We start from the raw sequence: 18,285 nt of genomic DNA on the forward strand, positions 1-18,285 counted from the left end.
TGCTGGTACTCCGCAGGGGGAGGTGTCGAGGAGGGGGCCCATTTTGAGAACCTGGCCCTTGCGGCTTGCTTCTCAAGGGGAAATGGGCAGGCTCTCTGCAGAATCATCTGGGCGCTTAAAATAGTTTGCGGTTAATTTCTGAACATGTGAGCCATGCCTGGACACACCTTCCCTGTTCGAAAAGGAGGATGATTACACTTGAGGTGAATTGCGCCCTGTGCCCACCACCCTTGGTTCCTGATCACTCCTTCCTCCCCCCCTCCCCCCGCCCAAGGAAAGCCCTTCTGGACTTTTGGGGGGGAAATTTCTTCAAATTTTCACTTCCTCTCTCTCCCAGCCCCAAGACCTGAACAAGTGTGTTTTGAGAAGGAATCTCAGACGCTTTTGCTTGGGTCCCCCTCACGGCTTATGAGAAGGGTTTAAGGGGAGAGTGGGTGCAGCTTTTCCACTGACTGTTTGGAGGGGGATACAAGATGGGGAGGTGGGGGTGCGGTGGGGTGGGAGTGCCAGGCTTGGTCAGGGGCAGCTTCAGTCATCCCAGCAAGAGATGAGGCTCAACACATTGCCAAGGAGGTGCTGGGTGTCAACGGGAGAAACAAAACAACCCTGTGTAGCACACAGATGATCAGGAAATGGCTACTGGGGTGGGGGTGTTGGGGGGGCCGGAGGGGAGGCAGCCCCGGGCAGCTGGGAGAGGGCTAGCTGGGGTGGCAGCCTGAACCAGGGGTGAGGAGGCAGTGGCGGTGCCTGGAGGATGGCGAGCCAGAGGCTCTGGGAAGCCGGATTTCAGAGGGAGCCGCGGGAATCACCTGCGGGCTGAGCAGCCCGAGGTCCTCAGGGACCCTAGAGAGAGAGGCTTCCGGGCCCACTGGGGCAGGGCCAGATTGTAGGAGCGAGGGGCAGGAGATCGGGGTGGCAGGACAAGTTCCGTTCAGAAGCCCAGCAATGAAGGATGCCCTAGAGCAGTGGTCCCCAGCCTTTTGGGCACCAGAGACCTGTTTCGTGGAAGACAATTTTTCCATGAATGGGGGATGGGAGAGGGGAGTTTTGGGATGATTCAAGCACATTAAATTTACTGTTCACTTTATGATTATTACACCAGCTCCACCTCAGATTATCAGGCATTAGATCTCAGAAGTTGGGGACCCCTGCCCTAGGGAAATAGGACGGGGGGAAGGAGATACAGTTGGTCTCCATAGGATGCTTGGGAGCTGGGAGAGGAGAGCCCAGGGTCTTTTGCTCCCTGCAGAGGATATGTTGGGACTCAGGACAAAGGGAGAAGGTTTGGGACAAGATGAAGGCTTGTGGGGCCAGATACCTGTTAAGGGCAAGGGAAGGATGCAGGGAACGAACTAGCAGCCACAGTCCTGCAGGTTCCCATCACAGGGGCTCTGACTTCGGATGCTTGGGACTGAAGCCCCCAGATGGAGGGGAGTGGAGTGAGGACGATGAACCCAGCACCAATCCTTGGTGAGGCAGGCAGGTAGCATCCTTCGTTTCAAGCCCCCTGAAGCAGGTGCTGAGAGCAAGTCACATGTCAATGTAATTCAACCGATATTTATTGAGCGCCTACTCTGTGCCAAGCTCTGGGGACACTGCTGAGAACAAAGGCCCCTGCTCACCTGAAACAGATCAGTAACTTACACAACCTGCTGAAAGGAGAAGAGGCTTTGGTGCAAAAGCACAGTGGGGTAGAAGGGATGGGGAGTCAGAGATGTCCTCCTAAATGGGAGGGCGGTGGGAGGAGCATGTGCAAAGGCCCTGTGGGGGGAGTTAGCCTCAATGTTGAAGGAGCAGTGAGGATGCCGGCGGAGGAGAACCTGGGGAGACACAGCCTGCAGGGGGGGTCCACACAGAAAGAAGCCTGTGAGCCTCTGGCTTTTTCCCTGAGCTGGAAGGAAACTTCTGGGGTCTTAGGGCAGTGACGAGGAAGACCTGGGTGAGCAAGGAGGGGCCTGCACCAAGGCTGAAGCAGGAGGGGGTGAGAAGTGGGGGGATTCTGAATGTGGCTTGACTGGGGCCTTGGCTCTTTCTCATGGGTTTGGGAGGGGGTTGGTGAGAGAAAGAGGTGGCGAGGGTGACCCCCTGTCGACCTGAGCAGCCTGGAGGCAGAAGCCTGAGTTCCCATGAGGAGGGGTTAGGTAGGCAGCTGTGCACTGGCTCAGGGTTCTGAGGAAGGGTTTGGGGGAGAGAAAAATCTCGGGGTGCTGCCAGGGAGAGTGAACAGCTGAGTGGGGGTTCTAGCCCATGTTTCACTCAAGGGGTCAGCTTTGTCCCCACCCTTTTCTGGGCCCCAGGGAACCCTCCACAGCCTCCAAACGTGTGGCTGGGGCTTAGCTTGGCCCTTGACTCTTAGGATTCTGCATGGTCCTGGGTGGCCCATTGTAGGTCTCTCCTCTTTCTCAAGTGGGCCCGAGAATCACATGAGCGTGTCTGGCTCTCCCTTTTCTAGACAAGAAACAGGGTGGGCAGGTGAGGTGCTTAACCAGGGGCAGCCTAAGATCCTGGACTGCCTCCCTCCATGGCTCCGCAGAGATGTGTGGCTGACCTTGGTCAAATCTGGGGTTGGTGCTGCCCCGGCCTCCCAGACCCTGTGTGGGGGTGGGGCCAGCAGCTGAGGACCCAAACAGGCCTCCAGGTGACCTGCCCACCTCCCCCATGAGCTTCTCCAGCCTTCTGTGTACTGGGCCCTATTCTGAACTGAGAACTACGTTCACGGCAGTCCACTGCCTTGCCCTGCAATATGCCTGAGTGTCTAGGGGTGTTCTCTGCTCCATCAGACCCGAGTCTTCATCTTCAGGTCCTGCCTAGTAAATGCTTCTTATAATGAAGTAGGAAAAAAAAAAAAGAAAAACAGGGGAACTATCCATGCCATTTCAGTTCCTGGTACTCAGAGGTGGCCCCGGGCACCATGTTCTACAACTCCCAGCATCCCTGTTGCACACCTGGAGACCAGAGCCAGCAAGGCCCCAAGGAGAGGGCATGAGGGGCCGTCATGGCCCCATTCTATTGATGCAGATTGGTGGCGGGGGTGCACTGGCGGCCTGAGCTGAGGTCTCTGTCCTCTGGGGCCAGGATATGGCTCTATATCAGGAGAGGGTGAGCTGAGGATGGAGGAGGCACGCTGGGGTCTCAGGTGTTCCCTGCTGCTCCCTGGTAGGCTGGGCTGCCAGGCGCTGTGCCCCAAAGGGAAGGGGGCTTCTAGCCTCCAAACTGGAGGGCAGGGGATTCTCAGATTGGGAACTCCAAGCACTTGAGGGCAGGGCAGTGGTGACGGCCCACTGGGCTAGGAGGCAAGGGATGGGCCCTCGGGGATGTTGGTGGGGACACGGGAATGAGTCTGCTGCTTCTGCTTGCTGGGGGTCCTCAGGGTCTTGCTGTGGATCGGGCTGTTCCCGTGCTCAAGGTGGAGGAGTGACGAAGAAGGGTGCAGCTGGAGGGTGGGCAAGGGCACCCAGGGCTGAGGTGGCAGGCCAACGCTCAGCACGTGGCCAGCCGGTCACACACCCAGCCGTGCAGGTCGCTGCCACAGAAGGCGTCATTCCACTTCCCAGAGCCCAGCATCATCACGCAGTTCTCACCCTGGCCCCCGTCGTTGGGCTCCCCTGGCTGCCAGTTGCTGGAGCAGAAGGCTTCAGGTCAGAGGATGAGGAAGGAGGAAGGGTCCCCTGGGCCCTCCCCACCCCATCACTGGATTCCCATCACAATTCCCAGCAGCGTGGAGACACCACCCTCCCTCCTCCGAGTCTAGTCTGAATCCAAACCCTGACCATCTCCCTTGGGTTCCCTCCACAATCTCCCCAAGGCACATACCCCCCAAAACCCTTCTCTCCCATCACAGAAAGGCTCCCCTCCAAGGGGCCCCTCCTCTACGTTCCCCCCCTCTTTACCTATAGTCCAGGGGCTGATTGTCCATCCAGATAAACTCCCCCTCAATGTCCAGGTCCCGAAGGCCAATCCAGGAGCCCCTCCAGTTGGCGCGTTTGGTCAGGAAGTCCTGGGGAGGAGGACAGGGCTGGAGGGCTGGGGAGATGTGCCTGGGTTCCCCCGCCCTCACCCCCAGGAGATCGGGGTGGGAATCTGCTGCCTCCCCTGCAGAACCCAGGCCCACCTGCTCCTCTGGGCTGTGGATGCTAACCAGCCGCCCGTCCAGGTCTTCGCAGGCGTACCGGGCCTGGATCCATTTCTTGGCACCCGCCCCGAAGTAGTAGCACTTCTTCTGGAAATAGATCCATGCCTCGGGGCACGTGTTGCACACAGAGCCTGGGGTGGAGGAGAGGCTGAGGGGGGCAGCTGTGGTAGGCACCGTGGTGGTTGCTGTGGTGGGCACCATGGTGGTTGCTGTGGTGGTTGCTGTGGTAGTTGCTGTGGTGCTGGGCACCATGGTGGATGCTGTAGTGGATGTTGTTGTCGTGGGTACCAAGGTGGATGCTGTGTTGGGTACCGTGGAGAGCGCAATGGCGGGTGCTGTGGGTACCACAGGCAGGGTGGGTGGCAGCATCTCTCCTGGGGTCTGGGCTGAAAAGCAGATCAACCCCAGGGCCTAACAGAAAGTCTCCTTCTTCCCTGGAGCTCCCGTGTTGATGTACATGTGAGACCATCTCCATGGTAGGGGCACCTCAGCCACCACCATCATCAGCACACCCCCCTCACTGTCAGTAACATCGTGATCACCAGCACCCCCACCACAGGTACCCACAATGGCCAGCAGCATCTCTCCACCACCAGCTCCACGGCCAGTGCCAAGCCAGCCACATCTTAGTGTCCAGTGCCAACAGCACGAGGAGGCCAACACCGCCAGTATCACTTTCTCCGCTACCATCCCCACCACCAGCTGCCCCCCCTGCAGGAGCCCTCGCCACCATCACGGCCACCACCCCCCAACCAGCACTCTTGGTGACTTTCTGGGAAATTGAGATGATTTTCTTCTAGTTGGTCAGGGGAGTCTGTGGTGGGGGTAGGGTAGGAGAAGATTGGAGGGCTGGGTCCTGACGATCTCCATCAGAGACCACCATCGTCTTTCTTCCCTTTCAACCCCAAGGAAACTCTCAGCCACTCATCACCACCAGCACTGCCAGTTGGGAGGTTAAAAGCACTCTTATTGGACTGACTCTCTGATTATTTAAATTAGATTTTCTTAGAGTGAAGTTATGGAGGGCTCCATAGCTTGGGTGGAATTTTTCTAAGGAGCCATGGGTCCACCAAACTCTGAGGAGCCCTGGGGAGACTTCCCACACATCCCACTGTAACTAGAAGTCAGCCCTCTGTGGGGAACAGCGTTAAAACAGAAGAGGGCATCTCTGGTCCTTCAGGATAACTTTGGGGGATGATGCCCTGGCTCTGGGTCACATGATCATGGAGAGACAGCCACTGAGCTGGGCTCAGAACCCAGGCCATGGGGCCAGATTTGGGGGGAAGGAGTCGGGTCAAAACGAATGAGATCCACGTTCCGGTGTGGGGGGAAGGGCACGGCGGGGTTTCTTGCTGGGATTCCCACAGCCACCCCAGGCCCCAGGGGACAGACTCCTCCACACAGAGCAGAGATCCTTCCTCTTCTCTGACCCAGCTGGGGCTTCCCAGAGGGGTGAGGGGGTGGGTCTTCAGGCAGGAACCCCCAGGTTCCACCCCAGGTTCCAGGCACAGTGATTGAACCCTTTCTGCACCTTGCTGGGACCACCCCATGACCCTTGGGACTGCCAGCATCATCTCTCTCATTGTCACCCCTGGGAAGACCCCACGGTTCCCCTGGTCCGCACTACTGCGAGGTGACTCCCTCTTTTGCCCCCTGGCTGGGTCAGACAGTCCTCCCCTGAGGGCCTCCTACCCACGACCCTCCCCTGAGTGGAGATGGGCAGAGGTGAGATCAGTAAAGAGAACCCATTTTTGGTGAATGCTCAACATCTTTACCTGGAGGAGGAAAAAGTGTGGAAGCCCCCCCATCCAGGTCAGTGGAGGGGAGCTGCTGGAATCAGAAAGGGTTTTCTCTAGTGTCCCCATGTCGGTCCAGCCACACACACGAGCACACACCCATCCACACTGTCACGCGCACACCTGTACTGCAGGCTGGAACAGGTCGCACCCAAGGTCTCGCGCATGCGCCGGCAAGCCCCTCCCCCACCCCTACCCCCGACAGGGGCACATGCTCACCGTTGGATGCCCGTAGCTCGATCCACAACTTTCCCACCTCCTCTTGGAGTCTTCCCAGTGAATCCAAGGCCTGACGCATCTCATTCAAGCCTTGAGTGGTTGGGTCAGTGGTGGTGGGGTAGGAGTCAAAGTGTTTGTTTTTAATTTGCGGAGGGGCAGGCCACAGATCCAAGCATACCTCCTTGCCCCCTACCCCCCTGTTCCTCCCAAGCCGCTCACCGCGGGACTTCAAGTCACTCAGATCAGCTCGAAGACCATCCAGGTTCCAGGAGAGCTCAGACTCTGATGGGGGTGGTGGCGGGAGCAGGGCTGGTGTCAGGGATGATGCCCCGAGCTGCACAGCCCCGCCTTAGCTCTAGAAGCCAAGGCTGCACCCCACCCCGCCCCCAGCTCTCACCCTGAGATTCCATTCTCTTCTGTTCAGTTTGGATTCGCTCCATGTCCTGCATCATCTGGGCAGCTGGTTGCAGAGGAGGGGGCTCAGTGGTAAGCAAATTCTCAGACTCACCCCCCAGTAGTCACCTCCTTTCCCACTCTCCACCCCCCAACCCTGCCACCAGCGTAGTCTCTTCGCCTGAGTCTTTAGAGTCACTTGCCCATTTTGCAACTCATGGAGGGCTGGAGCCCTGTGTTCACATGTCCATCCATCCTCCTCAGACCCCAAGCTCAGCTCACTCACCCTGGGATTTCTGGGCCATCTGGTCACCCTTGTGTCTTTCCAAGTCCTTGGACACCTGAGAGACTGGGGCAGGGGGAGAGAAGACCTGTTGAGCTAGGAGTGCAGGCTGGCGAATCACCCCCCACCCCAGCCCAAGTGCACAGACCCCCAACACATCATCTGGATAACTGCAGCTGTTGCTTAATTTAAAAGCAATTAAAAATTGTTCTTAATTCCAAGGACACGAGTACAGGCAGATCTGGTTCTATCTCTCTTGGCAGCTAACACGTGTCTTACAAGATGGAGGTCTGTGGCGGCCCTGCTTTGGTAGTCTGTGAGTGCCATCCCCCAGATGCATTTGCTCCCTTCCCGTCTCAGTGTCACATTTTGGTAACTCTCGCAATTTTTCAGACTTTTCCATTCTGGCTGTCCCTGTTATGATGGTCTGTGGTCAGTGATCTTTGATGTCACTCTGATAATGGTTTTAGGGCACCAGGAACCACGCCCATATATGGTGAACTTAATTGATGAGTGCTGTGTGTGTTCTGACTGCTTCACTGACCAGCGGTTCCCCCATCTCTGTCCCTCTTTGGGGGCCTCCCTGTCCCCTGAGATACAACAATACTGAAATGAAGTCAGTGAATGTCCCTACAGCAGCCTCCAAGTGTTCAAGTAACAGGAAGAGTCACATGTCACTCACTTTAAGTTAAAAGCTAGGAATGATGAAGTTTAGTGAGGAAGGCACCTGGAAGCCTGAAACAGACCAAAAGCTAAGCCTTTTGTACCAAACAGTTAGCTGAGTGGTGAATGCAAAGGAAATGTTCTCAGAAGAAATTAAGAATGCTACTCCAATAAAGACACAAATGATATGGAAGTGAAACAGCCTCATAGCTGATACTTCTCAGTTTTGATACTTGATACTTTCTCAAGTTCTCGTGATCTAGAGAGAAGATCACACCAACCACAACATTTCATGAAGTCAAAGCCAAAGAAGGCTGAGCGCCATAGAATTGATGCTTTTGAATTGTGGTGCTGGAAAAGACTTGAGAGTTCCTTGGACTGCAAGGGAGTCAAACAGTCAATCCTAAAGTAAATCAACCCTAAATATGCATTGGAAGGACTGATGCTGAAGCTCCAGTACTTTGGCCACCTTGTGCAAACAGCCGACACATTGTAAAAGACCCTGATGCTGGAAAAGATTGAAGGCAGGAGGAGAAGGGGGCGGCAGAGGATGAGATGGTTGAGATGGCATCACCAACTCAATGGACTTCAATTTGAACAAAGTCTGGGAAATAGTGAACAGGGAAGTCTGGTGTGCTGCAGTCCATGTGGTTGCAAAGAGTCGGACGTGACTTAGTGACTGAACAACAGCAAAGCCTCATCTAGAGCAAGGCCCTAACTCTCTTCAGTTCTCGGACAGCCGAGAGAGGTGAGGAAGTTGCAGAAGAAAAGTGTTCAGCCCGCAGAAGTTGGTTCATGAGGTTTAAGGAAAGAGGCCGCCCCCATAACATGAAAGAGCAAGGGGAAGGTAGCCAGTGCTGGTGTGGAAGGTTTAGCTAGTTCTCCAGAAGATCTGGCTAATTCATGAAGGTGCCTACACTAAACAAGACGTTTTTGTTGTAGATTAAATAGCCTTGTACTGGAAGAAGATGCCATCTTTCATAGCTAGAAAGGAAAAGTCAATGCCTGGCATCAAAGCTTCAGAGGATGGAACTTCCCTGTGGTCCAGTGGTTAAGAATCAGCCTACCAATGCAGGGAACATGAGTTCAATCCCTGGTCTGGGGGGATCCCACATGCCTCGGAGCAACAAAGCCACTGCAACCACTGAGCTTGCATGCCTTAGAGCCTGAGCCCCACGACAAGAGAAGCCCCCATTCTCCACAAGTAGAGAAAGCCTGCATGTGGCAATGAAGACCCAGAGCAGCCAACAGATAAATTTTTTTAAAAGCATCCAAGGATAGGTTGACTCTCTTGTTAGGGGCTAGTGCAGCTGGTGACTTTCAGTTGAAGCCAGTGCTCATTTAACATTCTGAAAATCCTGGGGCCGTTAAGAACTATGCTAAATATACTCAGCTCATGGTCTATAAATGGAACAGCAAAGCCTGGATGACAGCACACCTGTTTACAACACGCTTTACTCGGTATTTTAAGCCCACTGTTGAGACCTACTGCTTAGAGAAGAAAGCTCCTTTCAAAATATGACTGCTCATTGGCAATGCTCCGGTCGCGCAAGAAATCTGATGGAGACAGACAAGGGGGTTCATGTCGCTTTCATGCCTGCTAACCCAGCACCCACGCTGCGGCCCATAGATCAAGGAGGCATTTTGACTTTCAAGTCTTATTCTCTAAGAAATACATTTCGTAAGACTGGAGCTGCCAGGCTTCCCTGGTGGCCCAGACGGTTAAGAATCCTCCGCTTGCAGGAGACCTGGGTTCGATCCCTGAGGGTTGGGAAGATCCCCTGGAGGAGGGCATGGTAACCCACTCCAGTACTCTTGCCTGGTCATCCCCATGGACAGAGGAGCCTGGCGGGCTATAGGCCAAGGGTTCACAAAGAGTCGGACATGACTGAGCGACTAACACTTTCACTGAAGGTGGGACTAAATTGCTGCCATCTCAGAATAAAACCCTCCAACAGCAAAAAAGATTATGACTCGCTGAAGGCTCAGATGATCAGCAATTTTTTTGGCAAGAAGGTATTTTTACATTAAGGTATGTACACTGTTTTTAGACCTAATGTTATTACACATTTAACAGACCGCAGTATCATGTAATCATAACTTCTATATATACTGAGAAACCAAAATATTCCTGTGACTCCCTTTATTGTGACATTGGCTTTATTCTGGAACCAAACCCTTGATATGTCTGAGGTCTGCCCGTACTTAGGCAAGTGCAGGCAAGAGTCCAGTGAACCTATGTACCCTTCCGCCACCCAGAACGAAATGCAAAAGCAGCAGGCATTTCTCAAAAGCTCACTGGACTCGGTTCTGAGCTCTTCAAAAGTCTTTTTTTTTTGTTTGGTTTTGTTCTTTTCCTGCCTCTTAGCACTAACATGATGCCTGCCTTGCAGGTGTGGAAGCTGAGGTACAGAGCAGGCAGGCATCAGTTCCATCAGGCACAGCTCAGAGCCTCCCCTCCAAGAGTCTCTGGGTTTTCATCCCCCACCCCACCTCCTCGGGTGAGCATAGACTGACCCTCAGATCCTGGGAGAGACCCTGGAGCCCAGACTTTGTCTCTCATCCCACACCAGTCAGTGGCAGAAGCAAGACAAGAGCCTGGTTGCTGCCCCGCTGCCGCCCCGCGCCTCCCCCCGCAGCCCCTGCATACCGTTCTGGGCTGCGGTCTCCTCCAGCTGTTTTAGGCTTCGTGCACTTTCCCAGTCTGGGGCATGGGAGAAGGGGCGGATGAGGGAGAGGAGAGGAGAGAAAGGGTGCACTTCGGGTGTTCCCATCCATCCACACCCCACTTGTCAGCTGGAGATGGAGGTTTGGGGTGGGAAGTGGCCCAAGGTGGGGGGATGAGGGAAATTGGGCTCCCCAGGGTCTGAGAGTGGAGGTCTGGGAGGGAACACGAGATGGGGGTCTCAGGGGTCAGGGGTGTCCTCACGCCACAAGAGAAGCAGAGTCAGCAGCCCAGCCCACAGCGCCGTCGTCACCAGCGCCAGCAGGGCCAGCTGCGTTCCCCTACAGCAGCACGGCCTCCGCCTTCTGGAAAATTTCGTGAATTCTGCCAGGAACAGGGGGAGCAACAGGGGGTGCAGGGTGAGGCTAGGCTCCGGCCCGGCCGGACTTCCCATCACCCAGAGTCCTAGGAGCTCGTCCAGAGCCCACAGCGGAGCAGAGGGTCTCCGTGGACCCCCAGCCTGCGCTGGACATTCACCCACACGCTGCTTTCCTGTCCGTCAGCGATCGCCACCACCCCTCACCTTCGTCCGTCCCTGCATCTCTGAGTCTGTCCCTCTGCCAGGCCAGCCCAAAGACGCCTGCTCCTTCTGCCCACACTCCAGCAGCCAGCAAGCCTGACGTGGTGCCAGGTCACTGTCCAGAGAGACGGGTCTGGGGGCCAGGAGCTGAGATCCCCCCTCCTCCACAGACCCCCCTCCTCAGTCGGCAGACTGATGCCCCTTCTCCCTTGTATGGATTCAGTTACCCGTCTGACCCCAGTGCTGGCTCCCCAGCACCATCTCAGGAAGACTGGGTCCTCCTTCCCGGGCCCCCCAGCCCTCACCCCGATGCCTATTCCCTAAACACCAGACACTGGGTCTCAGTTCTTCCCCAAATCCAAACTCTTCCCTCACCCCCTCAGGGCTCCCCCAGAACTCTACCTTGCTGCTCCATTGCAGGCCGGGGTCCCCTGCCCTCAGCCCGGCTCTGAGGAGTCATTGTGTTGGGTTCCACTTGTTCTGAGTCCCCTTCATATGGTTGTCAGTCTATCAGGCTCCCCCGTGCCCCAGCTGGAGCTGGGTTTTTTTTTTTTTTTTTTTCTGGTTTTGAGGGTGTTGAGTCAGGGAAGGGAGTGGCCTGAAGCTTCCTTTGTCTGCCTGGCTCTGTGCCAAGAACCCCAGTCAGGGCTCACCTCCCTTCCCTTGCTGGGCTTTTGCTAAAAAATCACTCTTCATTCCAAATAGGGACCTTGGAGCCCCACTCCTCTCCTGGGTGGAAAATAGGAGGTCAGGGTTCTTGATTTGACCAGGGTCAGTTTCAGAGAGTTCTCTCACCTGAGTAGGAACTTTCCTCCATGGCACCGCTGCTTGGATTCTCCCAGTGATGCGGTGCTCACTACCTGTCAAGGCAGCCCACTTGACGGGCACGGTGGTGGCAGTCCTGGCTGGGATCTGGGTTTTAACAGGGGGTGAGGGTTAGATGTCAGGCTCTAGTTACTCACACAGGCCAGCACCTGGGACTTGAGGAGTGCAGTGACAATTGGCTGGCTTTGTTTAGTCGATGACTGGAAATCAATGCTGCAGTTAACTGGGGGATGCAACTGGTGTGGAGGCTGAGCGGCCTGAAGCCAGAGGTGGGCAGCCAGAGCTCCATCACACGTGAGGCGCAGAGCAGGTATTCCATCAGCGTGCACCCGAGTCATCTTGGCAAGTGGCTTAACCTCAAAACCAATTTCCTCATCCACCACATGACAAAATTAAGGTACTCTACCCTGGAGAAGGCAACGGCACCCTACTCCAGTACTCTCGCCTGGAAAATCCCATGGACGGAGGAGGCTGGTAGGCTGCAGTCCCTGGGGTCGTGAAGAGTTGGACACAACTGAGCAACTTCACTTTCACTTTTCACTTTCATGCACTGGAGAAGGAAATGGCAACCCACTCCAGTGTTCTTGCCTGGAGAATCCCAGGGACGGGGGAGCCTGGTGGGCTGCCATCTATGGGGTCGCACAGAGTCGGACATGACTGAAGCGACTTAGCAGCAGGAACTCCATAGGGTGGTCTGCTCTAGGTGAATGTGTAAAGTGCTTTGGGACATAGCAAGCACCGAAAATACCATCAGCTATTGTTACTGTTGCTGCCAGTGCAACCTCAGCCCAGGACTCAATCTTTCTGAGCCTCAGTTTTCCCCTCTGTAAAATGGGGCAACCCATGAGCCAGGGTAAGACCAAATGAGATAACAGTGGACTTAAGGCTTGTGGCACAGCTGCACACAGTGGGTCTTCAGGTCTTAAATATCTATATCAAGTATCCATTCTGTGCCAGTTCCTGCTGGGAAATGCAGACTCTGTCATCCAGGCCTCAGCTTCTTTCTCTTCTGACACGCCCAAGGCATTTTTAAAAGCCTCTTGACTCTAAAGTACCTACTAAGTGCTGAAGAGCATGGGCTTTGCCATCAGAGAAGCCTGGGGTCCACTAGCTGCCCTGCCTTGCTGGGTGACGATGGGCAAGTTGCTTCCCCTCTCTGAGTCTCAGAAGGGGACAGCCAGGCTGTCGCCCAAACTGGGTCTTTCACCATCCTGGAGGAAGCCAAAGGGTCACCATCTTGTGGCCGGACATGCCTGAGCCCATGCTGACCAGACCTGGGACCGAGTCCTGGCTTCTCCCTAGACAAATGACTCAGTTTGCCCATCTGTAAACGGGGCGAGTGGCAACACTGGCTATCCTGGAGGCAGCATTGGAGGTGCTGGTACACTGTAGGTGAACTAAGGGACTCAGAGGGGAAGGAATCTGCCCACACCACACTGCGGTGGGACTGGACCTAGAAACCAGGCTGAGTGACCGCAGAACCTATTGGCTCCACCCCTGGGAGACATGACCTCCTGGTGTGTGTGTGCTGCTGAGGGCTGGGGTGACAGGGTCCTATGCCAGCCCACCTCTCTAACACAAGCACTCCTTCCCCTGCTTACAGCCTTTATAGCTCCCCAGGGTCCGGCACAATCAGACCCTCATGCACCCACCGAGCCCATCTTTCTTGCTCAGTCATGCCAATCGCCTGGGTTTCACTTCCCTGAACCTGGCCCCTGCACACACCTGGCAATTCCATCCCCACCTGCCCCCTTGCCCACTATCCGTTTCATAGGCAGTCCTCCTCCTGGTCATCCCTTGAGCCTCAGTCCAGAGGTTGGTTCTTCCAGGAAGCCTTTACACTTTCCACAACCATCACACACACACACACACACACACACACACACACTCAGAGGCACGGACACACAATCACACGTGTTGCATACTCACATGAGTTTTGAGTGTGTCGCTGTCCTCCTGGTCAGTTGGGGCCAATGGGAGAGGCTGGCAGAAGCCACGGGCTGTGGTGAGGAGTTTAAACCCAGAGAGATACTTTCTTCTGAAACTAGATTCACCCACTGCTTGTATTTTCACAGACCTAATTATGGGCTCGCCACCCGGATAACCCCAGTCCACGCATGGGCTCCTCTGAAGCTCCCTGCCACCCAGGCAGGTCTCTGCTATGTTGAGCTCCATCTCTCAGGTGAACAAACTGAGTTCTGAGGCACCAAGTCACCTTCCCAAACTGCCAAAGGGGCTAAGTGATAGAGTCAGGATTTGCACCCCAAAATGACCAAATCATCATGCTGGGAAGAGGGAGAGAGACACAGAGAGATGGAGAGAGAGGGGGATGGAGAGAGAGAGGGAGAGAGAGACATGGAGAGAGAGAGAGAGACAAAGAGATGGAGAGATGGAGAGAGAGGAAGGGAGGAGAGAGAAGAAAATAAGGAAGGAGGGAGGAAGGGAAGGATGAAAAAGAAACGTATGAGATAATGTGATAACCTTCCAGTCAAATACTGAGAGTTTTGTTATATGGTTTATTTTAGTAGCAACTCACGTTGGGCACAGTCCTCTGTGTCTTAGATGCATTAACAAATGTAACGTTCCTGACCAACCAGCTTATCAGGCAGACAGTTTTGTTACCAATGCTGTCTTACGGATGAAAGATGGAAAGCACAGAGAAGGTAAGTGGCTTTCCAAGGTCACACAGCTCACAAATGGCAGAGCCAGGATTTGAACCCAGGTGGGGTGGGTCGTGAGTCTGCAGCCTTCCCCACCATGCACCTAGCCTTGTACTGACAGGGAACTTCATGACAGCTCATGCATCCTGCTCTTTCTCCCTGAAACGTGTCTCCCGATCCTTAACCCAGGGCTTCTCAGTGGGGAAACGTCCTGTGCTGAACTCCTGGTTGGGCTGCCTTCCCGCCCCAGGCCTGATGCTCTGCCTCTCAGAAACCTGTGCCCACCATGTTCCACTTCCCAACCAGGACTAGGCCAGGCTGTCCACCAAGCAGGAAGGGGCTGGCTGGCGTGTCCCTGGACGGCAGACTGCAGGACAGCGAGCACTGCGCTTGCTCATCTGTCACAGGGTATCCCCAGCTTGGGGATGGGTAGCCTTCAGCACTTGCCTACTGAACGAATGACTCTGGTGGCCTGAGGCTGCTCATACTGGGCCCTCAGATGTCCCTTGCAACCTTGATCCGGGCTAACTGTGGGGGCCTGAACCCTTGGCATGGTTTGCCGAGTGACAGAGAAGAACCCTTTAAGTTGGGGAGAGAGTTATCAGCTGGGCATCAGAGAGGTCACAGGGAGCCACTGAGTGGCCAGAGATGGCAGGAAGCCTGGGGAGTGGGGACACTGGGGGATGTCCATGGGGGCCAGGAGGCAATGGGGACAGTGGTGGGGGCTGTCATCTGGTCCAGGAACCAGAGGAAGTGGCCGGGGGCAGTGGCTATGTAGATGAAGAGACGCAGGTAGGTTTGAGGTGAGATGGTCTTGGTGATAGGAAAGAGATGGGGACAGGTGCTCAGAAGATGCTATGGAAAATGACCAGTCTTGGCAGGAGTGTCTGGGTGGACAGCCGGGCACTGAGGACACTGGAAGAGGAGGAGAAAGTTTGGGAACAAGTCCTGCTGGGCTGTGGCTAGGCCTCAGGACAGAGTCCTGGATGCAGGCTGCGGGCCAGAGTAGAGGCTAGTGATGGAGTCTGGAGTTTCCCAGCTTCTGACAGCTCTGCAGGTGGATGCACTCAGCCCCGATCTCTACTGGTGCCCACTGGTCCTCTGTATTCTAACTGGGGCTCGAGGGCTCACTGCGTTTCTGGGTCCCTGCCAAGACTCAATTTAGACAAGAGGATGTTTGAAGGGCACGCACTGCCCCCCCCACCCGGAATCTGGGTGCGGGGGACCGTATCACAGACCGCCTGCTCCCTCTTCCCTTCGGTAGTGACAACCCACGTCTCTCACTGACGTTAGAGGATAAACAGGAAACCACGCGGATGTGGGCTGTGACCCAAAGGTGTTGGTTCTGCTTTCAGGGCCGGCATCCCTGCATCGCTGCCAGTCACTCCTGGATCTGGACTCTGTAGGAACTGGTCAGAGATTAGGCAATGACTGTAAACAATTCTCAGGCAGGATCCCAGCCACAACAGGGACCCCCTGGACCCTGATTCGTCCCCCACGAGGCTCCCATCCCCAACAAGGACCCCCTGGACCCTGATTCGTCCCCCACGAGGCTCCCATCCCCAACACTAACCAGTCCACGGTGCGGCGCCCACGCAGACTCTCAGCACCAGGGACAGGGCCCGACACTCAAAGCAGCTGTGATGGAGGAAGGAACCTCGCGACCTTGACCCGGACCCCGTCCTGGCACTGCTCAGCGCTCACCCCACCTGTCCAGTTTTTCCCCGATGTTGCGAGGAGGGGCAAGGAAAGGGTGCGTGAGTGTGTGGTGGGGGAGGCAAGTAGGTGTGCCAACTTCAGGAGGACTTCCAGGCGAGGTGTCTTTAAAGCTGGGTTTCTCATTCTCTGCACTGGTTGAGGTCGGACCCAGATGATTCCTCGTCGTCGGGGAGCGGTCTTGTGCATTACCGGATATTTAGCAATGGCCCCGGTCTCTGCTCTGGTCCTCCCAGGTGGCTCGGTGTTAGAGAATCTGCCTGCTAATGCAGGAGACGCGGGTTTGATCCCTGGGTTGGGAAGATCCACTGGAGGAGGAAATGACAACCCACTCCAGTATTCTTGCCTGGGAAATCCCATGGACAGAGGAGCGTGCTGGGCTACAGTCCATGGGGTCGCAAAGAGTCGGATACGACTTAGACACTGAGCATGCGCACTGGCCTCCACTCGCCGCTTGCCTAGCACCTCCCCTCTCCCTTCCAAAAATGTCCAGGCAACTCCAGATGACCCCTGAGGGGCACTGAGTCACCCACAGTTGAGGACTACTGCTTCGTAGCAGATTTCCAGTGGAGAAGTACTGGCTTCAGGCTTTTCCGTATTTCCCTCTATCTCCCTCTCTCTCTCTGCATCCGCTGTGGACAGATGAACTCTGACCTCTTTCATTCATTCAACAATCATTGATTCAACAATCACTGAGCACCTACTGTGTGCCGCATTGCAGACAAGATTAAGTCCCAGCTCTCTTGAGAGAGGAAAACAAAGATTTTCGGTTTTAATTCTGTATATACAATATACACAAGGGTCATATTGCTTATATTACACGTACAAATATATTTGACAAAAAATGTACCATTTAATCATTTTCAGTGGCATTAAATACATTGTTGGGGTGCAACTATCCTCACCATCCATCCCAGAATGTTTTCACCTTCCCAAACTGAAATTCTGTCCCCCTTAGACACTAACTCCCCTTCCCCAGCCCCTGGCCCCACCATTCTACTTCCTGTCTCTATGGATCTGACTACTCTAGGGACCTCCTAGAAGTGGAATCAATCAGTATTTTTCTTTTAGCCTCTGGCTCACTTCACTGAGTGGAAGGTCCCCAAGGTTCATCCCTGCTGCAGCACAAAAACAAAGTTTAAAATTCATCAATCCACAGGACAGTTTCAGGTGGTGGAGAGCAGGGTGGGGGCTACGCAGAGGAAGAGCTGGTTTAGACCTGAGGACTCAGGAACCTGGGGGGAGGGGGGCATCGGAGGAGACCACCCCTGGAGAAGCAGATCCTGCTGCTGGACTTTTGTCTAAATGTTTCATGCTGCCAGTTGCTCCCCTGGGCTTTGCCGCCTCTAAGTCATGAGTGGATGCTCTCACAGTCAGGGGAAACCCACACCATCCATTCCCAGAGGCCCCAGGTCCCAGAGAGGGGCCAGAGGCCCTGCAGCCTCCCCTGACCTTGGCCGTGTGACTTACACACAGACCCCATAGGTCTCAGTTTTCCCTATGGAGGAGGGCACTGGACTCCTGGGAGCCCTGGGGCACCAATCAGCTCCTCCCTGGCAGGACCACAGGTTTCGTCATAGTCTCTTGCAGGCCCCCAGTGCTGTGCGGAAGTAGGAATTCTGAAGAACTGGGGTGGGTCCCGAGTGACTCACTGGGGTGAGGGATGTGGGGTTTAGGGGCCCCCAACAATGTGGACACACAGAGGCATGAAGTGTTGCAACATCACTTGCAGAGTCGCACAGGCACACCACAGACTGACAGCCACTACGCAAATGAACCACAAGCACCCACACAACACACACACACACAGACCCAACACAAACACAAAACAGACAACCACAAACACCCACACAACACACACACACACAGACCCAACACAAACACAAAACAGACAGCCACTACCCAAATGAACCACAAACACCCACACAACACACACACACAGGCCCAACACAAACACAAAACAGACAACCACAAACATCCACACAACACACACACACACAGACCCAACACAAACACAAAACAGACAGTCACTACACTAATGAACCACAAACACCTACAGAACACACACACACACAGACCAAACACAAAACAATCACTACCCAAATGAACCAAACACACTCACACAACACACACATGTAAGACACAACATGAAAACAAAACACAAATACAGAGACTCACACACACTGACAAAAGGCACAATCCAATCACAGATACATACACAACACAAAACCACAGATGTACCACAGACACACAGACACAGCCTAGAGGCATCTACACAACACACACACAAATATACAGACCACAGGACACCACCAAACCACACACACACACAACACATACACATAGATACAAT

General features: G+C 54.7%; 1 protein-coding gene across 1 annotated transcript; it reads right to left on the minus strand.

The window, feature by feature from the left end:
- Positions 1-3,480: 3,480 nt before the first annotated feature.
- Positions 3,481-11,548, minus strand: FCER2 (Fc epsilon receptor II). The gene is made up of 10 exons (XM_068980672.1): positions 11,527-11,548; positions 10,416-10,535; positions 10,137-10,190; positions 6,827-6,889; positions 6,545-6,607; positions 6,367-6,429; positions 6,148-6,237; positions 4,112-4,263; positions 3,891-3,997; positions 3,481-3,619 (listed from the first exon to the last, which is right to left on the minus strand). Exons 1-10 carry the CDS (start codon positions 11,546-11,548, stop codon positions 3,481-3,483), a joined length of 873 nt encoding a protein of 290 aa, XP_068836773.1.
- Between the last annotated feature and the right edge of the window lie 6,737 nt (positions 11,549-18,285).

This window comes from Capricornis sumatraensis, chromosome 9 (assembly GCF_032405125.1).
Source record: "Capricornis sumatraensis isolate serow.1 chromosome 9, serow.2, whole genome shotgun sequence".
Classification (NCBI taxonomy): Eukaryota; Metazoa; Chordata; class Mammalia; order Artiodactyla; family Bovidae; genus Capricornis; species Capricornis sumatraensis.